At 37.8% G+C, this 27,148-nt stretch overlaps 1 protein-coding gene across 2 annotated transcripts in view; it reads right to left on the minus strand.

The window, feature by feature from the left end:
* Med13l (mediator complex subunit 13 like) overlaps positions 1-27,148 on the minus strand; it is a 318,553-nt gene that overhangs the window by 41,850 nt on the left and 249,555 nt on the right. For both annotated transcript variants that reach the window (XM_023721026.1, XM_004636219.2), the window contains exons 5-14: positions 21,237-21,382; positions 18,603-18,797; positions 18,071-18,259; positions 14,093-14,258; positions 11,278-11,382; positions 6,422-7,150; positions 5,499-5,721; positions 4,405-4,510; positions 3,989-4,113; positions 443-542 (exon numbers count right to left, since the gene is read on the minus strand). In XM_023721026.1, the coding sequence (XP_023576794.1) occupies positions 443-542; positions 3,989-4,113; positions 4,405-4,510; positions 5,499-5,721; positions 6,422-7,150; positions 11,278-11,382; positions 14,093-14,258; positions 18,071-18,259; positions 18,603-18,797; positions 21,237-21,382 (2,084 nt within the window). The remainder of the gene's footprint in view (positions 1-442; positions 543-3,988; positions 4,114-4,404; positions 4,511-5,498; positions 5,722-6,421; positions 7,151-11,277; positions 11,383-14,092; positions 14,259-18,070; positions 18,260-18,602; positions 18,798-21,236; positions 21,383-27,148) is intronic.

A 27,148-nucleotide genomic window follows, 5' to 3' on the forward strand; every position in this document is an offset into this window, starting at 1 on the left:
TCAATGTGAATCTTTAAAAGAACCACAGAAAACAAGTATTAATTATCCTTGGGTGAATTAAATTTTTGAAAATTTATATAGTATCTTGTACCAGACTATTACTCTGCAAATCAAGTGTAGAGTATTTCTTTTTCTAGGAAGACTGGAGAAGCAAACTAAAAACAAGTTTTCCTACCTTTAATACTTATATAATATATAGTCCAAAAGTCAGTCTTAATTTGTAAAAAGGATTAGGAATTCAAATTAAGATGGTTCCACACATATGAATATCACCTGACATCAAGAATACCAACTGTATACAAGTTTTAATTCACATCTAGAAATGTATCAAAAGAGAAAAAAAAGTGGGGATGAGGGAGACGTTAGACAAAGCAATAGTGAGTACATGTTCTAACAGTGTCACAGGCAGAGAGCCAAAGCTCAGTTGAGTTCCTCCACGTACTTGGTGGGTACGGAACAGCAGCTCTTCCATCCTTCCCAAGAGGTCGGTCTTCAGTCCCAACTGCTGGCATTTTTGATGAGCGCAGTGCAGGTGAAACAGCCTAAGAACAGATTACTATTAGTAAAACAGTGACACACAAGTAGGGCAGTAGTCAGACATTTCAAAGTGTATGCCTACTGATAGAGAAACAAAGGAAAGATGCCAGTGAACTTGCAGGAATCCCAGCAGAGAGTGGCACCAAGGAAACTGCCACAAGCTTATTGAGTAAGATATACTCAGCGAGTGTCTTCTGTTTTGTTTTCATAGCTCTTAGCAGGCCAGATCTGTTCCATCATGCAGAACCTGTAAACCTGCAGCACCATCCCTCAAGTGTCTTCAAAGTGTAGTCTCATGAGCACAAGGACTGCATTAGAGTGCCTTGGGCAGCACCTGGCAGATGGTCTGGTTTGCTTTTTTTTTTTTTTTTTTTTTTTTTTTGCAGTACTGGAGATTGAACTCAGAACCCTGCGCTTGGAAAGCAAGTGCTTATTCCACTGAGCTATCTCCCCAGACCCAAAGAGGGTTTTTTTTTGGGGGGGGGGGGCAGAACCAGGGACTGAACTCAGGCCCTTGTGCTTGCCAGGGAAGTGCTTATTCTACTGAGCCACCTCCCCAGCCCTGGTTTGCCTTCTATTTGGAAACAGACAGCTCAAACAAATGGCCTCAACCTCTCCAAAGCTATTGTTATTTTTATTTTTTAGCTATAGTGAACTATGTACCTTCTAGCCCTACTTCCACAGTTATTGTTCATTTTTACAAGAAACTTTATTTAATGAACTGGTAACAAAATAAAAAAAAATACATTATTAAATAACTGACCCTCAAAATTGACTCTTACAAATAGGCAGCCTTTTATTCATTTATACTTATATAATATACAGTTCAAATGCAAAATTAAATTTGAAGGTATTGAAGATGAAAACTCAGGGACTGTGGATATAGCTCAGTAGTCTAAGCGCCTGCCTAGGCAAGTGCAAGGACCTGGGTGCAATCCCTGGCACCACAGCCACCAAGACCAACTGTGGTGGTACAAGCCTGTAATCCCACTGCTGGGGAAGCTGAAACAGGAGGGTCACTATGAGTCTGAGCTGTGTAGAGAGATCCTGTATCAAATACTAAAAAAAAAAAAAAAAACTTCAGCCATAGGCTTTCAATTCCACTTATTAGTCAGATGAATTAGTAGCAGATTCTAATATAAACTATTAACGTGATTAAATGCTTGTCTAGAAAAAGGAGTTAAACAGAAACATTAGTTTCAGAGAAATGGAAATTCAATTAAAAATGTCCAGTTCTCCTCTACATATTATAATTACTAAAAATATATTCCCAAAACTTAAAATATTTCTTAAGTCCAGCTGTAATTTATAATTTATAGAAAGAACAAATTCAGTGACCTGAGCAGGGTCAAAAGTCACTAGGCATGGAGGGTGTGAACAGTAGAGGCCAATCCATAAGGTCTGCTTTTCCAACTAGCAATGGAGACACAGCCCAGCACTCTCAACACTGTGTGAGGGCTGAGACAAGAGGATTGCAAGCTGAGCCCAGTCTGGCAACTTAACAAGCTAAGTGAGTCTCTGTCTCAAAATAAAAGATTAAAAAAATGTCCCGGGGATGTAACTTAGTGAGAGAAGGCCCTGAATTCAATCTTAATTAGAAAAGGTGCTCCAAAGAGAAGGTGCCTGGATCAACTATGTGGAAATGTCCCTCTCCTACCAGAAGTTTCACATTGCAACTACTAGCAATCAGGTCCTCATGTTCCAATTCAACAGAATACCAAATACGATTCTTGCTTTCCGCATATCAGACTGGTAAAACACAAAAACAAACCAAACAAACCCACCCCCTGTTCTAACAGGTCAGTTCTACACTCTGCAGCCTACAGAGGAAAACGTTACTGGTAGAGCTTAAAGTTCAAAGCTCAAGCCTGGCCAAAACCCTGGCAAGACCTATCAGCCTCTGGCCACCAGGAAAAAGCAGTTCAATAGACTGTTTGCTGTCCTCCAAAGCCTATCACTTCCTTTCTTGTTGCTTAATCTGGGCTCATTCAAATTAATGCCCCCCCCCCACTGTCCCATCTGTCTTTGCATATTTCAAGTCAAATTCATCCTTCAAAGCCACTGTAATCCTGCTATCTCCAAAGTCCTTAGAACACTAGTAGTATATAATGTTTGCTAATTAGCTATATTTTATTTTAAAATAGGAAATCAGATTACTACTTAAACCGTAAGCCTTAAATTCTGCTGCTCTGCATCTGAAACTTCAGCATCTTCAGATTCTGGTCTGCCACAGCACTTACAAGTATATCCCACCATATTCTTGTGCTGTTTCTCTGTAAGTCTGTGAGTGCCTCAAGTATAAGGGCAGTAATTTAACCATATTTGCAAATCTGATGATTTGCCTCAGTACTTGCTACAAAGGAATTTTAGCAAGCTACTGCAGCCAGCTCTGCCAGCAGCATTATCCTGCCGGACATCTGTGGGAGAGGAGGCCAGAGACAGAGTGAGCAGCTTCATCCAGCAAGAACAAGTGAGGAGAGGACATGGGTCTCCATGAACAAGATGTGCCTGTGAACTTCTCCCTATGGTTTCAAATTTAGAAGTAATTATTTTCAAATACATTCATAGGTAGGTAAGGGAATAAATGAAAGAAAAATAAACTAATGAGCTGACTTCTTTGAAAAGAGAACCTCTCTTAGTCACTCCAGGTCCCCTAGAACTCACAGGCACTTCCTTTTGCCCAAAGGAAGACAGGTGATTAGGAAACTGAGAAGACAAACTGATTGATTCTTATAGCACAACTGATTTACAAAGAGCTTTATAACTCTTATCTGTTCTTGTAATCATATTAATTTTTTAAATTAATTTAACGTCTCTGTGTATAAATTAAATTCTCTACCACAATACCATGACCTCACATATGCACAAAAAATACACCCAAAATGTAGACTAATCTCTGATTAGATGAATAAAAAGTTTTGCAGGTATTATTGTAACCTCTGAAGTAAAGGGTTGCATTTAATGCATTTCTATTCATTTCATAACATTCAGAAGGATTAAATAAATGTCAAGCTGGGCATAGTGGTACACAACTACAATCCTAGAACTGAGGCAGGGCTATGATGTTGAACCCAGCCCAGGCAACTTACTAACTTAGTGAAACCCTGTCTCAAAATAAAAAATTAAAGAAGAGCTGGGAATGCTGCTCAGTGAAATGGTCCTGGGTTCATTCCCTACTACCATGGGTGAAGAGGTGGTGGTGGGGAAACATTTTAATGTTTATAACTGCAACATCACTAAGAAAAAGTCATCAAGCAGAATCCAAGGAGTGCTACACACTACATTATCACTTCTTGAATCTTCTCAAGTACACAAACATTTTAAAAGAACATTAAGAACCTCTCAAGAGCCACCAACTATAGTAAATAAAACGATAGAGAAATACCAAAACATTGACATAAAGTCCTCCCATTCAGTGAACAATTTTATGTGTAGCTAGTGGCAGACTCACCCCAAGTTCATCATCATCAGAATTATCAAAGATGTTGTCTAAGTCATGGAGGGAAGGTGCCAAATCTGTCACCTGCGTAAGGCTACTGGAGCCAGCTCTGCCAGCAGCATTATCCTGCCGGACATCTGTAGGAGAGGAGGCAAAAGAGACAGAGTGAGCAGCTTCATCCAGCAAGAACGAGTGAGGAGGGGACATGGGTCTCAATGAACAAGATTTGCCTGTGAACTTTTTTCCCTATGGTTTCAAATTTAGAGCTAATTATTTTCAAATATGTTTATCAGTTTTGAAAGGAACTGAAAAACAAACTATGAAAAATATCTTAAAGGTGAGATCAAATTATTGCTGTAACAATAAGAATCTCCCTCACATTTTATTTTAGCAACAATCCAAGTGAGGCAAATAATCATTGTACACACCTGTTTTAGTAGCAGAACTGAAAATAGACATGGCATTTTTCCCATCAGGCACCGGCGTGGAATGACCTGGTGTAGTGACATCCTTGGTACCAAATCCATCCTCTGACTGTATAATAAATTCAGCCAAACAAAACACATGAACACCAACCCAAAGTGTGGAATATGAGGGAGAACACAAAGAATTAGAGGGTAGAATGGAACTTGTTATGAGCACAAGTATGATAAACCATGGTCTATGCAACCAAAGGAAATAAATGGTATGTTCTTGCTCTGAAATTTAAATAGAACCAAGTATTCCCCCACTTTCCCCTCAATCCTGTGAAGTATTCTCAGTTAATCAATGGTTTATTCCTAAATAGTACTGGTGGCATTTGATTACAGACCTGCCATGGTGTTAAAAGCTGCCTTTAGTAACATTTTAGATGCTTAATTTTAGATTGAATCTTCTAGATCTGCAGAGATCTCTGTAAAAAGATTCTAAAAATCATTCCCCTAAGCTACGCTGGCCTCTTGTAATCACTATACTTCCTCTACTCTCAAGAACACCTCTCTAGATGGCCTGGTATTTTAGAATGTCTTTGAATTTAAGGTTAAAGACAGCAGACACACCCAGTACTCACTTTCATTACAATGGAACCAGTAAAATTAATGCTGACAGTCTATGGATAGTATTGACATTAATTCAGAGACTATAAAGGAATAGCGCGCAACACGGTAAGTATAATAGGCGCTCAAAGAATAGTAAATACTATTATAACTTTTTTCACATTTTGTGTATTTTTGAATAATATTTAGAAAAAAATAAGCAGGGAGCATAGGCCAACAAGAATTAGCATGAGAGGAAACATGCACCGTACAAGCTATAGCCTGGAAATATGCGGCTTCATTTATGTTCGGCTGACTTTTAAACAAAGGTGAGCCATGACATAAAAAAGAACAATACGCTGTTCAATACAATAGTACCAAGAGCATGAATATGGGGACAGAGCAATCAGGCAAGACTACCTCAAACATTCTGCCTCAAGTCTTCCCACACGTGTTGCACTGACACAGAAACCCACACCATGCTACACTCGCTCTACAGTAAGTGGTACCTTATTCTTTTTCAGCAAATCCTTCTCTGTCCCTTGTTTGCATTTCTTATTTGCTGTGAAGATGTATTTTATGTCACCATCCTCAAAGGTATATGGGTCATTGACTTCTCCCAAACTGTCTCCAGGTTGTGACAGAGGCAATGGGTCAAGGAAGTGGAGTGGCTGCATCTGGGACGGCTTATCTTGCCAGATTTTAAACCGTTTGTTAGGTTGTGCTAAGAGTCTAAATGGGAAAGTAAATGACAATTTAAATGAGATGAACAATGTAATTTTTTAAAGAGTAGAATTCATAATTCAAGGAATTTAAAAAATAAAACTGTAAAAAAATATCCAAACAATTCTGCTACATTATGATGTTCTTTCCAAGAACTATATTCACAATTAAATAAAACTAGTAATCTTAAGAATGTTTTCTAAAAACACTAAAGCTATTACCAATAAATACACACAATGCATTCCTGAGCATGTGCAAAGCCTTGCTCAGAAGCACCAACACATACACAGCCATACACAGCCTCATTATATTCCTTAAATAACAATCAGCAGGTCAAAAATAAATACATACTGAGTGTATTAAAACATCGTAAGTGTATTTAAATAATGACTTATGTGCTAAAAAAGTTTTGTATTTGTTTCGTTTTGAGGTACTGAGGACTTAATTCAGGGTCTCACACATGCTAGGCAAGAGAGCTACATTGCTAGCTTAGTATTTTATTTTTTAAATTTTTCTATATGCAGAGAAACGGCATGACCATTTGTTTCTCACGCTTATGATTGCCAGAGACCACTACAGAGGAATTTATCTCTGTGTTAAGAAAAGTCTGGTTTCATTCACTCAAGCCTGAAGGCTCAGCAAAGAGGCATGAAGAGAGTCCTGGCCCTCGTGGTGGGTGCCCAGTGGGCAGCACCGAGAGTCACCTTACCTTTGCAATGCAGTGCTCTCTGCATTCACCTCCATTTTGGCATCACATCTCTCACCCTGCAGCTCTGGAGGCCTGAACTCAGCATCATCACTGGGCGGGAGACGAAAACTATGCCACCACTTATCTGAAGACTCTGGGTGTGAGGGCCGAATACCACAGTATAAGGCTGTCTCACTGACCTCTGCCATCAGAGGCAGTCTTTGGCCTACGAGGACAGTTCTGTCATCCAGGGTAGACAACTGCTGAAGCTCTAGCCCATTTCCATAGAGGGCTGGATTCACAGGGACAGATGGTGGGTCCAAACTCTCTGTTTCTTGACCTCTTGGCTGAGGGCTAAGTGTTGGTGGCAAGGGGGAAATAGGGGAATGAGGGGAATCCATAGGATTCAGATTCATTTGCTTGCTTGTATTTCTGGAAGGCACAGCCATTTGTTTATCATACTTCCTACTACTAGACACCTCTAAGGAGGAATCTATCCCTGCCAACCCCAGCTTCTGTCCTGATGTATCTTGCTCCATGCATAAGTCTTCAGCCACTGAGGGCCTGTGGTGAAATGGTATCAAGGGCCTTTTCTGCAACTTGTCTCCTTTTTCTTGTCTTTCTGTTGCTTTGTGCTTAGAAGAAGCAGGAGGCGGTAAAGATGAAGATGATGATCCTGCACTGAGCCCTGGTTGCGATATTGTGGGAGGTCGGCTGGGCCCTGCTGCACAGCGCTTTAGAAGTTTGTGCCTGAAATGAGAGTCACACTCAAGTCAACAAACACAGATCAAAATAATGCATCACTGTGACATTATAAAACAGGTAGTGCTGACAAAGTTTTATGTTCCTATACATACATTAGGTAACTAATACATCTAATGAATTGTGGGCTCTAATTACATTTATAATGATTAAAATGCTATGTAGATTGATGGAACATGAAGAATTAGTCACATACAAGTCAAACAGACAAAAAATGGACTGAGCAATAACTACTGTTTTATTTAAAGGAACAATTAATACTTAATTTTTTGACCAACTTTGCATGCTTTTATCTGGTAACCTGAAAAACCACTTTGAAGACAACAGTATACAATATAGCAACCATTACTTTCTTTTTTAATATGTATTTGGTACAGGTCTCACTGTGCAGCCCAGACTCACACTGATCCTCCTGTTTTCAGCTTCCCCAGTGCTGAGATTACAGGCATGCGTCACTACACCTGGTCTCAGTGGCTGACTCACCATGTCTGGGGTGGGGCTGGCGAGGTATGTGGTGCCAGGGATCGAACCCTGGTTCCTGCACTTGCCTAAGCAGGTGCTTAGTCCACTGAACTATTCACTGGCCCTACCAACCATTGTTGAGCTATTTTGTTTTGTGAAATTCTGTAGTGTTTCTAATTTTTTAATTATTTTTTTCTCTTTAAATAAAATAAGCAAAAATGGAATTACTAAGATGAGACACAAACTAATATAATACTATCTTGAACAAAATTACTGATTCAAATAAAGACCAACTCCTTCCAATTGGAGGTAAGGGCCTCATACTGCATTTGAAAACTGTAAGAATCATTACAAAATCATGTGCTTAGAGAAAATCAAATTTTCCTATTTGTACTTTGTAACACTCTTAGCTAATTTTAATATGGAATGGTTTGTAAAGCTTACAGTATTTGAAACTGAGAATAAAATTTCTGTGTAAATCTCCTCCAAACTGAGAAAGTGATGAGTCAATCTTAAGAACACTTAATAAGATAAATATCCAAAAACTGTATGTCCAGGAGAGATGGGACAAAAGATAACAGTTGGCTCTCACAGCTACACATTAACACACGGCAGAAGTAAGGTTATAAAGCAGCACACACACACAGATGCCTCTGAACCACTAAGCAATAATACCAACTGTGCTCACATCCTAGCGCACTTGGCAAGCACAGGTGTGAGAAACGACTCAGTGAGGGCCCACGAGATGAGGCCAAGGTTTAATCTGTACAACAAAGTTATACAGCAGGTCAGCCAGTACTTCCCAATATATAAATCACTTCCAGGGGAAAAAGATGGAAGCTCTCCTGCGGTGCAGCAGTAACTCTCTGAGGCCACTAGGGTGGCATTAAATTACTGCTGCATTGCACTAAATGATGCCCTAGTGGGCAGTAAAGCCGATTTGTGTGGCATAATAGGATGGTTTAGTGGGACAGCAGGATGGCTACCCTGCTCTATAAGGCCATTAAATAATACAAGGAGTGGACCATTTCATAGTGGGTTTGGTAATCCTACAGCAGATAATCTGATAATACTCTTGCTTACATCTTGGCTTCACCAAAACAACAAAATAAAAATTCCTGACTTTGAAGAAGATTGTTTAAGCATAAAGCTATGCAGTAGTATAGATATGCTTCAAACAACAAGAGCCCACTACCTCAGTGACAGCTGTCATCAGAAAACTATCTCAATTATAATTTTAAAGATGCTTTTTTATGAAACATAAACTCAAACTCTTTCACATAAAAACTTTCTGATTTGGATTTTCTCAGAGAGCATTTAACTGCACCAGTCCCTTTATAGGTAATTTATGGCAGACTCTTCAAATTAAGGACTTTGTAAAGTGGATAATCTTGAGCAGGAAAGGAACCTGACCAGAACAAGCAGCACTGAGAGTAGGCTCTGAAGGCCCCCTGGTCAATAGGCAGAAAAAATGAGAGTCAGGGCCAGACATGGAATACTATAGACATGGTAGCTGAAAGAATGGAGAAAAGACTAATAGACAGTTCTTTTTTTTTTTTTTTTTTTTTTTTGGTGGAACCGGGAATTGAACTCAGACCTTGCGCTTGCCAGGGAAGCACTTATTCTACTGGGCCATCTCCCTGGCCCCTTAGGGTTTTTTTTTTTTTGTTGTTGTTGTTGTTGTTGTTGTTTTTTGTTTTTTGTAATAGACATTTCAAAAGAAGTTACTGTAAAATGCAATGACAGACTAGAAAATGAAGAAAAATAAATGATTTAAGTTTTTAAGCTGAGAAAACAAAATGATCACAATAAAGGACCTGGTATGTGGGGAAAGAGATATGTCAATATTAAAGAGATTGCTTTATCTATTTTCTTCTTTTTATTTTTCAGTACTTCCAGGACTGAAATCCAGGACTTCCCTTTTAGGTTTCCCTCCATTCACTTTCAGTATTTCTGAAAGTCACCCTAAAAAATGTGTAAGACCAAAGTAGAGTGAGAAGCTGCATCTAGAGAGATATTTGAAAGTTAACAGCAATGATGCCGTATATACATACAGCTGTAAGAAAACCTGTTATTTGGCCATGAGTTGTCCATAAATCAATGTTAGCAGAAAAATACCTTTTCTTACATAGTAAACACAAGCCTAGAGCAAAAAGTAAAACATATATTCAGCTGAAACATACTACACCTATCTTACAAGCAGAGAGAGATCCTTACATGACAAAGGGGAAAGTTCCCTCTTTTCCTCTCCTCTCTCTTTCCCTCTCCCCTTTCACCTTTCCTGTCCTTTCCTTCCATGTAGTACTGGGGACTGAGCCCAGGGTTTTGTATATGCTAAGTATATCACTGTAAGAATGGGTTTTTACCGAGAAGGCAACTTCTTTAAATGCATCTTGGGGCTGGGGAGATAGCTCAGTAGAGTAAGTGCTTGCCTGGCAAGCGCAAGGACCTGAGTTCAATCCCCGGTTCCTACCTTCCCAGCTTTTGGAGCTGGGGAGATAGCTCAGCAGAATACGTGCTTGGCTGGCAAGAGCAAGGTCCTCAGTTCAATCTCCAGTACCAAAAAAAAAAAAAAAAAAAAGCTTTGCTAAATGCATCCTCCTGGAAAAATCAACCATGAGAAAGGCTGATGTAACAAATTGGTGACCACTAAAGCAAAACTTGATAGAGAATCTTTGCATATATTCTTAGGTGGCGTATGGGTCATCTCCCTTCTCTGAAGTCAATTCGCTAATATCATAATGAGAACCCCAATCTAAACTACAGAAATCAATGGAAATCTTCTAAATATATTTATCTATCCTGAACTTTTTCCTAAGTACTGAGCATTTGAAAACACATAAATACAAAGTTTAGAAGTAGAGTTGCTCTACATTGTCCAGCAAGTGAAAAATTATAAAAATGCACTCTGTCAGTCAGGTAAAGTAGGAGGTAAGACCCTACAAACACTTAAAAAATGTTAAGAACTAATTCTTCACAGTGAATACCTTTAAAAAATGCAAAAATTTTCTATAGAAAACAATTTAGGGTCCTACCTAAATACCCAAATGAATGAGCAATTAAGATACCATAACTACAATGATTTTACCAAATATCTGCTTCAGTCATCAAAAAATGCTACCGCAATCAACAGTAACTACAGAAGTTCTACTTAATCAAAATTGCATTAACTCAAGCCTACTATTTCCAATATGTAGCTCTACTTCAACACTAACAGGAGTTAAGTAAAATCATTTAAATGGCTAGCAATTATATAGTTTTAGGGAGTGGGGGGGTAGTATTTTGTTTTGTTGAGACAAGGTCTTGCTAGGTAGTCCAGGCTGGCCTCAGACTTGTGATCCTTACCACAGCCTCCGGAGTGGTGGGATCAGAGGCATGCACCACCACAAAAGCTTGGCTCCTTTTGAAGTAGTTAACCAGAAATATTTTGTAGGAACAATATGGTGACAGAGCTAGATGTCTAATAAGCTCTTTCTGAGAACCAACAATAACATTGTGCCACTGGCATATAAGAACAGGCTGTTTCTTTTTCCACTAATGAGAAAGAAGATTTAAAACAAAACAACTCAGTGGTCTGACAGGCCAGGAAATAAGCCAACACAGTAGACCATTATTCTTTCTTGACCAATTTTTTGCCTATTTTTACTACTCACCTGGAACAAGAACAGCTGACTCTTTGGGTTGGATCCACAAAATCCCAAGTAGCAGGACTGCTAGCAGGCTCTTCTTCAAGAGTTGGAGTTGACATTTGGCTCCTCCTAAAAAGATTAAAAATGTGACTGCAAATATGAAATAACACTCACTCCCTTGGGAAAAAAATGTTAAAGACTTGAATACATTTTACACTGTACTGGTGTCTTCCTGATACCCTGGGTCACAGCAACTAAAAGGAAAAAAAAACTACTTGCTTCACGCAACAAGCGATTTCAAAATATTCCTACCTAAGCTTAATGTACATTTTAACTTAAGTGATATATATAGCAATAGAACATCAGGTATTATTAGTTGTTGCTTTTTTAAAGGGACATCTAAATTACACACAAATAACCTGTATTTTACATTATCACTTTTCACAGCATCAGCAAATTATATACATTCTGATTTTAAAATTACTGTAAAATTCCTACAGCTTTACTAGCATTCCAAGCTAAAACTAAAAGATATGCTACAAAACTATCTCCTATAGGTCATTGATAACTGGTAGCAAAACATATCCTCTATTATTACATAATGAGAGTAAGAATTGGGTCAATCTTTGTACATTGCTAATTTTACTACAACTCATACTGCCAAGTATGTCACTGGTATCTCTACATGGTATTTTTTTGCCCCCTACCCTTCACTACCTTCCTAGATTTCTTACCTCCCTATTATGGGCAGGTAATAGAGAGCTGAAGTCTATTAGACCTGACAGAGAAACAGGGTTGGTAGTGGTAAAAACGAAAAATGGTAAATGGGGTGGGTGGGAGTTCAATTTAAAAATTATCTAAGCTTGCAAACAGAAGTAGAAATATCTATGCCAATTATGCTAAAGGAAAGGATTATTTCTGACTGACAGAGATTTTTTAAATTCTAGAATGCTTTGTGAATTGTCTTATGGTTTGTATCCAGATGTCCCCCAAAGCCTCATAGGGTCATAGGGGTTTTTGGAGGTGGGCTGAATCTAGAACTGATTTCTAATGCAATGGTGGGATTAAGAGTACAGGAATTAAGGGTGGGTGATTGCTGGATCAGTCATTGATTGGACTGGCACTGCCCTAACCCTGGTGGACTGGATATAACATAAGGAACACAGACAGATGCGTGTTTTGGCCTTTGTTGTTGTTTTTGGTACTCTCTGCTGCCATGCGTGGTTGCCCCTTTGCCATATGCCACCCTACCTTGGACTCAGCCAATTATGGACTAAAACCTCTACAAACTGTGAACTAAATAAACCTTTCCTTTAACTTTGGGTGTTGAGTATTTTGTCTCAGCAACAAGAGAAAAGTTATTAACACAGTTCTTTACTGCAATTATTTTAAATTTTATCTATTGCAACTTCTGTGGCCTACGCTTAAATGCTCTTTTGTGAAATATGTATGAATTATGAGAAATAGGTCCAAAGGACAGGTTTTGAATCTGTATATAAAATTCTGAAGAGTAATCTTTTTTTTTTTCTTTTTGTATTTTAGGGAAGGGCCTACAGGGTGTTCAGGGTTTCACTATTAGATTGAACTCATAGTGATCCACCTGTTTACAGCCTCCCAAGAGCTGGGATTACAGGTGCGCACCACCACGGCAGGCCCAGGGATCAAACCCCTAGCTCCTGTGCCTGCTTGCAGGCACTCTGATCCACAGAGCTATTTGGCCGGCCCTGAAGAGTAATCATTAAGAAATACTTAGTCAGGCATAGTGGCACACACATGTAATTACATCACTTGGGAGGCTGAGGCAGAAGGTCTGCCTCTTTCTTGAGGTTAGTCTCAACTACAAGGCTTGCCCTGTCTCAAAGAAAAGGAGAAAGGGGAAGGGGGTGGAGGGAGAGGAAAAGGAGGAGGAGAAAGGGAGAGGGGGAGAAGGGGAAGAAGAGAGGAGGAGGAGGAAGAAGAGAGGAGGAGGAAGAAAAGGAAGAGAAAGAAGGAGAAGGAGTAGGAGTAGGAGAAGGAGAAGGAGTAGGAGAAGGAGCAATAGTAATTAATTGACACACACATGAGTTAAGTTCCTAGCAGCTACTGAGAAGGCGGTCTACATTTCTTCTGGTCCAGAAAATCAAAGCTCATGTGTCTACTTGTATCAGTTAAGAACAAGAGCATCTCACCCATATTAAAACAAACATGAAACTGTTGCTCATTATGTTCACGTCAGTCTTGGTAAGTGAAATAGCATTTATTGACCTGTTACTACCACTTAGGCAGTTATAATAATCACTGGAAGTTTCTTTCAATGATTTTCCCCCAAAAGCAGATTAAGGAAGGCAGGCAAAGAGAGAAGAAGGGACAAAAGAAAGGAAAATTGAATAGGGAAAGAAAATAATATGGTTTCCTCAAAACAGCAAACAGCAGCTGATATACACCTTTAACTGTTATGAATGCAGTTATATCCTGTTATTTAAAACATAAGACCAGTGTACAATAGCAAAATGGGAAGCACTCACAAACTGGCATACAAAGGAAGATCAAACCCACTGATCACCTTGATAATCAGGGTGAATCTCCAAGCTGCCCCCACTGGCAAATGTCACAGCACCACTATGCCAATCTTTAAATGATCACCAGGAACTACAAAAAATCTCTTGGATAACCAAATCAAGCAAGCTAAATGTCTTGATTTTAATGTCTTTGTTCTCAATTTACTCTATTAATTTCAAAAAGAAGAAACAACAATTAGATGAGCTCAAGTCTGTTCACAATACTGTGACTGGCCCTTTTCATGTGGTTATCGCGGAGACAGCTACTAAACCAAGATCCAGGCATAATCCAAAAAACATACTTGGACTGGCTTCTGTTGAGGATGCATTCCTTCCAGACTCGATGGACCATATGATTGTGGAGTTTTGGAGGAATCTTCCCCGATCTCTTTGGACTGTGCATAGTTATCATGCCCCCATCTTGGGAACCTAAGTGACTGGTAGCACTTTGCATACCTCCACTCTCACCTGGAAAAAGGGCAAATAGAGTGTTAGGGGTTTCTGGTACCCCACCTGTATTTTAAAATATGCATTTTAACTGTTGAAACATATCCTTGCATTTATTTATTTTTTCTCTAATCCCTAGGAATCATACTATTTGTAGCAATGAGTAAAATTTGTGTAAAGATGTCTTGGCTCACCTTTCCTCCAAAAACTGTAAAGATTGTTTTTCTGATTCCCTAAAGCAGCTGATCTAATCAACATTCATTCACATATCTATCAGGGAACAAAAATAGAGGCACTCCTGCCCCACATAGACTGAAGGTACTTAGAAAAGAGGTGCCACAGTTGTAATATTACAGATGAAAGCATGCAATGATTATCTTGAATTTTTAAAATTAAACACAAGTTTTAAAACAGAACAAAACAGTAGTAGGAAATGTATACTCACTTAACAAAGTAGTTGTATAACAACAGCACACAGTGCCTGGGCACGGGAAAGCACTTAGCACAAAGCTCTTAACAAGGTCAAATTTCAAATTTGTGCATGGAACTGTTTGTTCCCATGCCTGACACTATGAAACCTTGGTACTCGGCACTAAAATACTGAAAAAGATTGTCTCAACATTTTATGTCAGCAGATGAAAATTTCACTGGTTTCTCTCTAATATCTTCACTTCATTTTTCCAGCTACAGTTGATATACGATCTATTTGTTCTAACTATATTCACTTCAATCACTGATGATCCTACTGGTTAGTCTATCTCCTGCAAGACAAATACTGAAGTCACTTTCCAACACTAAATTCTGATTCAATTACTTTCATCTGTTTGATTTAATAAACATGAGTTTTGTTCGCACTACAAAAATGGTACAAAACATCTTGACCAAAATAGTCACTTAAGCACTCTGGAAAAAAGGAAAGAAGCAACTGTGTAACACAAACTATTCAGTAGGACTGAACGGGACTGAATGGTTAGGCTTACTTCTGTTTTTAAAAAGAAAACCTAAATACCTACATTCTTAAGAACTAAACTTCTTATTCCCCCAAAAAAGTACTGTTATAGGATAAACAAGATAAAAGAGACAAGAAATTTGGTCCTTTGTTCTATGCTTTATTTTAAAAGATTTTCTGATATGGTTCATCACACAAAATAATTCATTTCAACTTTACAGTTGGTTTTCAAATGCCTATTTAAAAAAAAAAAAAAAAAAAAAAAAAAAAAAAGCAGAATTATATGACAAGCTTTTCTTCCCTAAACACACTAAAAACAGCTAAAGAGATTATGTGCTTGTGGTATCATAAGGGAATAATTTATGACCTAAACCTGAGAAGATACAGGAACACAAGCCATAGACGCTTTGTTGATTAAAGTTGGATCAATGCTTCTCAGTAGCATTTAATGATTGAACTAAAATATGGGTGCTGTCTTACATGGAATTAAACAAGGCTTATATTCTAAGTTGTTAAATGCATATTGAACGTTGTTAACTCCAAATACCTCCATATATCAAACCTAACAGCCAAGTAGGCCTACCTATCCAGATAAGGCATGAGTAATTTCACCAAAACTATTTGTCCCGCCCAGATTCTCTGATAATAGGAGACTCTCTGCCCTCTGGGGAAAAGCTATTAACTCTGTCCCTAATCTAGGAAAGCATGGCAATGCTCAATGTTAGAATGACAAGGCTAACCAGGAGTCTTTCTTTACATCCTGCTGCATACATTATCTCTAGATTATTATAATATATAACACACTGTAACTGCTGCATACTGTCTTTTACAGGTAACACTGACAAGCAAAAGAATTTGCTATATATTCAGTGGAGATGCAGCTGTTTTTTCTTGAATATTTTTAATTTGCAGTTGGCTGAATCCGTGGATGAGTGGCCTATGGACACAACAGAGCCAACTGTACATTTTTTTTTTCACCAGGAACTACATGACTTTTTCTTTTTTGTACCAGGAATAAAACTCAGGACATTACACTTGCCAGGCAAGCACTGTGCCATTGAGGTATATTCCCAGCTATGAGACTTTTAAAAACAGATTCCATGTAGTCTCTGTCTCCCATACAGCATCTAAGTGACTCTTTCCAAGTGACTTAATAATACATGCTGACTCTGGAGATTTGACTACTGCTCTAAACTTCTTAAAGTTACCATTTGTATATACTGTGTTGTTTACCAAAAACTTTCATGTATACTACCTAATTTTTTAAACAACCCTGAAAAGTATGTATTTAACAGAGAAATAAACAGGTTCAGAAAAAAATGTAAGAATTCAGTAAGATATTCACATTGTGAAAGGTACAGCCAGGATTGATTGATTTGGTAGCAGGAATCAAACTCATAACCTCACACTTGACCAGCAGGTGCTGCACTGCTGAGCTATACCCTGGCCCCTAACAAGAAAGAAGGTGATGAGGGGCCTGGGATCTTAGAGCCACATGATCCCATTTAGCCTTATTTTTTTATTTTATTTTGTTTTGGTTTCTGGTACCAGGAATTGAACTCAGGACCTGGCGCTAGTCAGGCAGGCACTGAATTACATCCCCTGCCTTGGCCAGGTTTTAAAATTAGTTCGTTGAATCACAAAGTCTCCCCCTCCCCAATACGTTCTTCAACCATGGACATTTTTGAATGCCCATTATGTGATAAACAACATGCTAGAAACTCTGAAACAGTATCTTATTTAATTCCCACAGAAATGACCACGTAAGTGTTTATCACATTAGATGGTTTGTTTTCAAAGTTTAGCAAAGATATAGCCAAGTTTAACAGATATTTGGCCAAGATTTTATTTACTTTAATGTTCCTGCCAACATGGCCCACATTAAATGTCCATGATCTCATTTCAGCTCAAGTATGATGAGTGCGTTTTTCTTAGTAGTAAGATTTTTCAATTAGGTCAACTACAACAACAAAATATAGGAAATAAACTACTCAACAAAGAAGGTGAAAATACTCCCAATATAATCAATTTCTGTATTTTTCCATAAAGAAAGAATACTGAAACTGTTAAAATTTTCACATTTGTATCTATTACTAATGCAAACACTCTAGTGATGGGACAAAATATTAATTTATAGCTCTTAGCTGCTACTATTAACTTCAATTTTTTTTTTTTTTTTTGGCGGGGGGGGACAGGGTCTCACTACACAGTTCAGACTCATAGCGATCCTCCTGTTTTCAGCCTCCCCAGCAGCTGGGATTACAGGCATGCGCCACCACGCCTGGACTCCATCACTGGCTCAGTGTGCCCCAGGGTAGGGCTGGCATAGGTCATGGTACCAGGATCAACCCCAGTCCCTGCGCTTGCCTAAGCAGGCACTTAGTCCACTGAGTTACTTTGCCAGCCTTGTATTAACTTTAAATTAGAAAAAGAATTACCTAAGATGCATCCTTGGTTAGCAATAATCATTTAGACAAATGCTTCAACCACTTACTGGTTTAGAATTCTCCATTTGTTTTTGTTTTTAAAAGCAACTTCCATACTCTTCCCTATGTGTGTAAATACGGACACAAGTACAAAATTCACATTCTGCTTCTGTGAGTGTAAACATGGACATACATGTTAAAGGGTAATGTGTGTGCAAAATTTATAACAAGACATTTCAAGTAGAGTAAAAACTAATATAGGACACAACTGAAAATTCTGAAGCACACAAATTTTGCTTCTTTATAAAGTTCTTTCTTCATTCTGTAAAATCCTTAGGTTACTCTGACCTCCAATCTTTCCACCAGGAACTTTTTTCAGGTGCTCACCTGTTCCAAGCAGTGGAACTAAAGGCTTTCTGGAATCTTCTCTATGCAGGACACTCCTTGATTATACTCACCAATGACAGCCTGTTCAGGAGAGGTGGGAGGGGTGAGAGGCATCCCACAGTTACTAGGGTCCTTTACACTGCTAAGGCCTTGCTGCCCAATGGTGATATGGCCTCCAGCACTGGCAACACTCTGAGGAACTGGGATGTCATTCTGAGAGATCAAAACAAAAGCCGATGGGTAGACCATCCGAACACCACCTGTAAGGAAAGAATAAGAAGAGTGCCAGGCCTGAGAATGAGTTCACACAAGATTGCCAACTTCATTATTCCCGTGGTCTGGGTCACAACTCAACAGGAAAATGAAGTGCTATCAAAAGTGCTATGTTTCATTCTTTTCTTGGTAGCTGTTCCAACATGGTAATAATAGCATTTGGAATACAGGGACCATTGGTGCTTCAGGGAAGATAACTACTTAGCATATACTGCTGTGTCAAGAGAAAAAAAAAAAAGATGGGAAAATTATGGATGATTCTGAATGATTATCTTTTAAATTAAAGATGAAGACAGAATGAAGTTCTTTGGGCAAAACACTTTCTCTTACCAACAATCACTTCAACTGCTACAGGGAAATCATCATCATATCCCAATTCCTCTTCCTCTTTTGATTCCTCTTTCTTTTTTAGCACCATCGGGTAGAAATACTGCCATTCTTCAATCAACTTGCGGGTGGCTGGATCTGACATCTTGTATGCTTGGCCTGTCAGTGTGCCATTTAAGCCATAAGGACTTACCAGTACTACAAAAGGGAAGACAAACATTATGCTACACATTAGAGGAGTAATTCCTACTTACACATGATACCACATATATGGTAATTTTAGGCTACAGCACTGATGGCAAATTTTGGAGCTGTCACTGATACAAACAGTTTGGCTGACACACTATGTCGTAAATTCACCACCACTGGGTTAGAGCACAGCCCCACTTAATGCTCATTGCTCTGCATTTCCTAATGCCTTGTAAAGTATAATTTTTAAAGTTTTATTTTAGTATTTATTATTTATTAGTCCCATCAATTTTTGAAGGAAATCAATAGTGATAGTATTACATTACCAACTACACTAACACAAAATATATAAACTACCTATACATTAAAACCTATACATATCTCCTTAGTAACAGTTTATACAGTATGAACACAGGATCTTCCATAACAAATAAAAGTCAATACACAGCTCCTACGTGGGCTAGAACATTCTGCCTGTGATTTCTGAGACTTCCCAAATACCTGTAGAAATGACTGAATAATACAGCACGAATACAACTTGTAATAAAAGAAATGTCTTAATGTATGTACCTTGAACATAACCTTATCTAGTATTTTAGTTATGACTGTTTCGGAGATATACTGATGAAACGACTCAGGTAAAAATTTAACTCAAGGTAACAAAATAAAAGTCCTTCTATTTCTTCAGTTCTTGACCTTGATGTCATTTTTACTGAGTTAGACACAAACAAACAGCTAACACGAGGTTGTCAACAGCCCACTTTTTTCTTATCCTCAAGTAAGTATCTCAGCCTCTCTGATAATTTTGTATCTGAGAACAAAGGTCACTATTCTCTTACTTTTATTTTTTAGAAAAAAGTTTGCACAGTTATTAGGTGGGATTTTTTTTGTTAACTTTTCATTTTTTCCAACAATTGGATGATGTGTCATATCCATCAAGAGACAAATAGGTGTAGACGTCACATAATTTATGCAGTCTTTCTGATGTTCTGGTATTCCTAAAGGCTTCTTTTCCAACTTAAAACATTAGAAAGGTCTTGTCTCTTTCCTTAAGACCAAAAATTTCTTCTATTATTACAATAAACAAATATTTTTAAGGGATAAAAGTCTAAGATAAAAGATGACCTTCTAACTTTTGCTACTCAAGGAAATGGAGAATTTGAATTACTCCTGATACTCCATAACAGCATATACGGCACAATTTGTAAAAGTACGTTTTGAGAATTGGGTTGTTTTGAATTTAACAGTAGTTCATACATTAAAAAAAAAAAGAATTTTCAAAATGATAAAGTACCTCTGAATGGGGCAAAAGGATTTTAGGTAATAATTAGAACACAGTTAAATGAGGATTCAATGGTCCTTTTTAACCTTTAAAAAAAAAAAAAGACTTAATTATCTTTAGGGCAAGAAACTGATTCATCAAATTAAATCAGAATAATGTAGTCCATGCCTGAATTCCCAGGGGCTCAAGCGGATGAGGCATCACAACATTGAGGCCAGCTTGAGCAATTTAAGAAGACCCTGTCTCAAAAATTAAAAAAAGTTTTAAAAAATTTAAAGAGCTGGAGATATAGTGCAGATACTGTCCCTACATTCCATCCTGAGTACAAGGGAAAAATTTTCTAAAAATAAAAGTATGTAGAAAACCAAAACTAAAATTAAACATAGGCCAAATATTCACATAACAGGATTCTGGGACAACTTAATATTTTAGCTAAGTTTATTGATGTATCAATGTTTTAAAATTATGATCTGTGTAATATACTAAGACTATTTCAACCATATATCTCTACTAAGGATATACCAGATAAACTAAAAAAGACTTTTCCTGTATGGCTCAGGCGCAATATAAATTCTGAATCCCAAAGATAAAAATAAAGATTTAGAATGCTCAGTCAGGTCAAAAGGGCATGAAGTTATTTTGGGATATCTAGATGGTAAAAATGAAAATCAATGAAGCTACAAATGTACTAAGTAAAATTATAATCAAGTACTTATTAACAGTATGGTATATAATTATAAGAAAATAAAACTAATAATTTTGGTTGAAATTTCAAATTTTAAGTTTTAAAAACAAACATCTGTAAGACATTAACACTGTGCTAACAAACACAATAATGAAACTTCATTGATATAATTTAATTATTTGCTGCATGATATTTTTCAAATATCACTTGGGTTATTTCTGGGAAATAAGGAAAGAATGATGTGCATCTGATGCTTCAATACAGCTACCATGTAAGACCATGCATGTGATATGCTGTAAGTTTCCACAAGTAAGAAGTTACTACTGCTTAGTTGTTCCATTTGTCCTTAAAAACTGGCCCTTCCACTCACCTTTAAGATGCCCGCTTCAGACCCCATGTCACACTGCAAAGCTGACTGGGAAAGGTTGCTGTTCATTTGGGGCGGGGCGGGGGGAGAGCAGGAATGGTACCATTCACTCACCTTGAAATGGTGCAGGTGAAGACTGAGCCATGTGTATATGCTCCTCATTGATCAAATAGATGGGCTGGTGCTGGGCAATCTCCACACTGGTGCACACATTACTTTCTCCATGAAGAAAGAATGTGAAAGCACAGGACAAATGCTCACTAAAAAAGAATGAGATTGTACACTGAGGTAGGAAATACATTGTGAAACAGGAGCTCCAGATGCTTTTACCAGCAATCTGGGGAAGCTAACCTCTGTTCAACTTGGGGTGAAGAGAAAAACTTCTAGCTGACTTTACACAGGTAACATAATAAAATCACTTGTTAACTAACTAAAGTTGCCAGATAAATATGAAAAACTAAGTATGATGCATCTGGAACTCTTGAAAGTTACTATGTAGAGTGTTTCCCCTTTCACCCTATACTCCTAAAAACAAAATCATCAAATTTTCTACTTTGTCAGTGCCCAGTGCATGGTAAGCATCCAAACTGTGCTAAGGCAAACAAATAAGGAAACTAAATTCAAAAGGCTTACTTAAAACAAAGTGGTTTATGAACAAAATCAAAAGGCAACTCCTGAAATGAGTCTCAACTGGCTTTTAAATGATTCTAGGAACAATGACAAACAGATTTTGTATATATGTGATTTAATACAGTAACACCAAATTCATAAACTTAAAAACACTATAATAAGGTTAAAACTGCTGATTTATTTTAACATTTAGATCCCTGATCTATTTTTATTTTATTTTAGTACATGATCAGATATATGTGTCATCAGCACTCGGGAGGCTGAGGCAGGAGGATCACTGTGATTTCAAAATCAACCTGAGCTACAAAGTGAGCTCAAGGCTACCCTGAATTACATAGTGAAATCCTGTTTCAAACACACACACACACACACACACACACACACACACACACACAAGATACGGGTCAAGAGTCAATCTTATGCATGTGGATAGCCAGAGTTTTCCCAGCACCATTTATAAAAGAGGCTATTTTTTTCTGCAGTGCATGTTTTTGGATCCTTTGTCAAAGATTAGATAATGAAATGTACCTGGGAATAAAGAAAATATATTTATACACAACAGAGTCCCACCTTGCCTTAAAGAAGGGGAAACATTAGTCATGAGTCACAGAAAAGCCCACACACCTTGAGACTATAACTGTAAGTGAAATAAATCAGACATACAAGCTTCAGTATTGCATGATGTTTCTTATATGAGAAGCCCAAAATATAAATAAATAGCAAAATAAAAGATTATAGAAGTAGGGAAATGGGTCTTTTTTAAATGGGCAGGGGATCAAGAGACAGAAAGGGGCTAAGGAAGAGGAAAGAAAAGGAATGGAAAAAGAACTGAGATGTGTCAGGTCCACAAGCCAACTCTCTCAAGTTATGGGATCATGTATGACAAACATGCACTAATAAAAGCTGAAAGAAAATTTGCTCTAAAAGTAGTAATGAAGGACACTGCTGTATATATGATGCCCAATAAAAAATTATTGACATAATACAGTTTGTAAATGGGCTTTTAATTGATATTTCATTTTTTAAAATGAAAAAGATTTATAAGATCTGAAGAGAAACCACAGTATGGCATTTCATTTTTAAAATTTGCTTCTGATCACAAAAATTTACTGAAGCATCCTACTTTCATATTCTCTACACAAAAACTGATAAAAACAAGGTATCAAAGAGAAGAATCGCTTCTAAGTTAACTACAGTGGTCTATTTTCTCCAAGTTATTAACTTTGGCCTAAGGCCAATTATAGCACCTCCTCACTCCTCAAAACAGCTCATAAGCACATCCACCTGATGAAACAAAAGCGTATTACTAAACAAGGCTGGGCAAGCATCACCTGAAAAGTCATCTCTAAGATGTTGCTTCTGTTTAAAAGTTCTCTAAACTAGGGCATGGCGGCAGATGCCTGTAATCCCAGTACTTGGGAGGCTGAGGCAGCGTACTACCACAAGTTTGAGGCCAGCCTGAGCTACGTAGTGAGCTCAAAGCTATGCTGAGCTACACAGGGAAACTCTGTCTCAAAATACAAAAAAAAAAAAAAAAAAAAAAAAAAAAAAAAATCCATTTGCTAGTTGATAGGCACTTGGGTTGTTTCTAAAATTTAGCTATTATACACTGTGCTGCTATAAACGTGTCTGCATGTATCAGTATGGTATAATGGTCCACTTTTTATTTTTCCTTAACAGGGTTTGGTGGTTGTATTTTCATTTTAATGAATTTTTAAAATTCTTTCTTTCTTTCTTTTTCTTTCTTTCATTTGGTACAGGGTCTCACTATGCAGCTCAGACTTATAGTAATCCTCGTATCTCAGACTCCTTGGCATGGGATTACAGGCATGTGCCACCATTGCCCAGTTTCCACCATGGTATGATGTTTTTAATTCTTTCATGAAGATACTGAGAAGAGGAATAACTGAGTCAAACTAGGACTGAACCTCTAGTCCTAGTTTTTTGAGGAATTTCCACACTGATTTCCACAGCAGTTACACCAGCCTACACTCCAACCAATAGTAGAGAATGATTCCTTTTCCCCTACAGCCCCACCAGCATTTGTTATTGGTTGATTTCTTAATAATAGCCATTCTTTCTAGAGTAAGATGGAATCTCAGCATTTTTAAAAATTTCCTTGTGCTGAATCATCACTGATGTTGAGTTGTTGATTTTTTTCATGTATTTATTTGCTGTTTGTACTTCTTGAGCATTTACAGCTGAATGGATGGACCTTGGAACCACACTCAAGTAAAATAAATGATATACATATGTGTAAATATCTCACTATCTCTCCAGTGTGAGAAACAAAGTATAAATAAGAACCAAAATGCATTAATAGATACTGTGAACTAGGAAGTAACTGTACAAAGGGAAAGGGGGGGAAAGGCGGATAATGAGAGGAAAAAAGGATAAAATGGAAACAAAGTTTTACAGCTGGGGGAAGAGGGACTGAAGAGAGGAGAGCAGGATGGGATCCAAAGAGGAATTAAGATATACAATGGACAGGTGTGAACTCCCTATGATTAATGTGATCCATATACCAACTGTACCAATTACCAAAAATATACTTATACTCAAATATAAGTAAAGTTCTCTAAAATATTACAGTCTACTTTGATTACTACTCAAAAAATAAAGTGTTTCAATCATGAAATTAATGCTTTAAGGAAAAATTAATAAGCATTAAAATGAGACTATCACACAGTGAAGCATCTATATGCTTTTCCTCAACAACAATATAAAAATATTTTTTGTTTTATTAGAATATGAACTTTTTTCTTTTTGTATTTGGTACAGGGTCTACAGGGTCTCACTACACAGATCAGACTTGTAGTGATCCTCCTGTTTTCAGCCTCCCAAGCACTGGGATTATAGGTGCCTGCCACTACACCCAGTTTCAATTGCCATCTCAGCATGCCCCAGGGTTGGGGCTGGGCCCATTTGTCTGTCTAAGCAGGTACTTTAATCTAACCATGGAGCTACCTGGCTGGCCCTTTCCTTTTTTAAAAAACACCTCCCCCCACCCCCACCCCTCAGTACCAGGGATCAACTCAGGACCTTGCACTTGCCAGGCAAGCACTTACTCCTCTGAGCTATCTCCCTGGCCCCTAGAATATGAACTTTCATTAGAAGAGAACATGGTCTTAGTACTTGGTTATTTAGCAAGTTATTTGGTTGCTTATAAAACAAAATAAGACAAAAATCTTATCAGACTTTTACAATTACTCTCGACAACATACTTCTAAGTTTCAAGTTCACGAACAGTGAAATCTACACATAGTTTAAACACACACAAGCATAAAACATATATAGGCATAAATGTCAATAGCACATGTAGTGTCCTTCATGAAAAGTACAAAAATTATATTCAACACACAACATTCACGACAAGTAACAGGAACAACATACAGTTTTACTGATCACAGATTGGGTCTCCGTTGTGAATTTCAGCCCAGTGGTTAGGGTGTCTCATCCTTATTCACACCTACTTACCTCCCCACTTAACAAAGTGATTGTTCACTGATAAGAAACTGATGGGAGTTACACATGTAGAATGCAGCCATACCATGTTCTATTTTAACACAGATTTCCAACTATGTATGAGAATAAATGCAACCAACATTTATCTATCAACTAATGCAAAGAATGATACAAAAGGCTAATGTTATTTGAGTGAAATAAGGCCCCTGCTCTGAAGGAGCAGATATACTAGCTAGACACTGAGATGAAAGCATATGACTAAAATAAAGCCAGGCACAAATACAGAAACAGAAAGAAAAAATGTCATAGGGAGGCTAAAATGTACTGATTTCTTCAGTGTGGAACTTACAAATGAATGCTTCAGAAAGACAAGAACAGATGAACACAGGGATTCAGAGGAAGATGAGGGCAGGAAGTAAGATTTAGTTAATAGCAGCAGGCAGTTTGGAAATTCTACACAGGAATTATCACATGAATGACTGAAAAGGAATCTAAAAAAGTTGGAAGCCAACACTTGAGACAACAAAAATGATTCCTGCATGTAAAGTACCAGTGAGTCCAATTTATGGGGTGAACGCATACTGAACCTAAAGAGCTGTTATGAAAATTTCAGAACAGTGCTTGTTTAAATTTGTTATAAACACCCAAAGGAACTGAGACAAATAAATGGAAAAAGAACTGAATGGGGGTCAGGGAGACTTCTACCACTGAAGTAATCTCCAGTCCATTTAATTTTTTGAAAAAGTCTTGCTAAATTGCCCAGGTAGAACCTGAGCTTGCAATCTGGCTTACCTCAGCCTCTCATGAGTGTTGGGATTACAAGTGTGGGCCTGTGTTCACTCAGTGGCCTGTTTTCAATATTGGTCATTATGAAAGGAAAGTATCTTTTTTCACTTTTTGGAAGATATCTTTTTAAAAGAGACAATTAGGCTTAAAAAAAAAAAAAGCAGAAATGTAACAGAGGGCACTTTTGGCAAGTTACTGTACCTCTCTGGTGACAGTTTCCTCTAAAAGCAATCGTTAGCACAGACTACCCAAGTCCCCAGAGGCTTTGATTTAGGGGTGGGGATAGGGGCTCTTACAAGTTCCCAAAGGATACGGCTGGAATTCCTGGCCCGAAGACCACATGCTCAGAACCACTGAATTTGATGGTACCTAGATCTTTCTTTAGCTATTAAGTTCTACATTTTTTCTAAAATTATATGCAACAAGAGGTGAAAGATGGCAATACTAACACTAGGAAGTAGAATTCCCCTTAAACTTAGCAATACCACTTTTAAGAACCTACCTCAAGAAAAAACTATTGCTCAGTGATTACAGTATTGCTCATAATCAAGACTGAGAAGAGCCAAAATATCTACCAACAGATTTCATAACTATGATATATCTCTATGAAGTAGTGTTGTCCAGCAACTTACAAAGGAATGATTCTAACTTGGGAAAACTCCAGTACAAAAACATATGAGAAAAGAAACATGGTTCAAAACAGCAAAAATAATATGCTCTTATGTTCATCAAATGGAGAAAGAGGAAATATATATGCATTTTACCTATGTCACATAAAATCTTTCTGAAAAAAGTACTTAAAAGTACAGTAATACTGGTTGACACTTGAGAATCAAGCAGCACAACAAGATGGGAAACAGTTCATTCACTATACTTTTCTTTACAGTGGACCTTACATCACGCAGAACTCAGTGGAGGCAAGACTGGAGGAAGCCCTTCCCTCACTCTCGTGCAGAATGCGGACTGGCCCAACTAGAAGAACCATGATGCTTCTTCCTCTTGTCATATTTGGCTCCTCACTGCAGCCTGGTGAGACCACTGCTGATCCTAATTCTATATCCAACACACTGCTTAGTGGATCAGCAAGCCACCAGTACATTTATCCAGGGCAATGCTGAAATGGTGAAAAAAGACCACACTGAGGA

Source organism: Octodon degus, unplaced genomic scaffold (genome assembly GCF_000260255.1).
Source record: "Octodon degus isolate 3935 unplaced genomic scaffold, OctDeg1.0 scaffold00079, whole genome shotgun sequence".
Classification (NCBI taxonomy): domain Eukaryota; kingdom Metazoa; phylum Chordata; class Mammalia; order Rodentia; family Octodontidae; genus Octodon; species Octodon degus.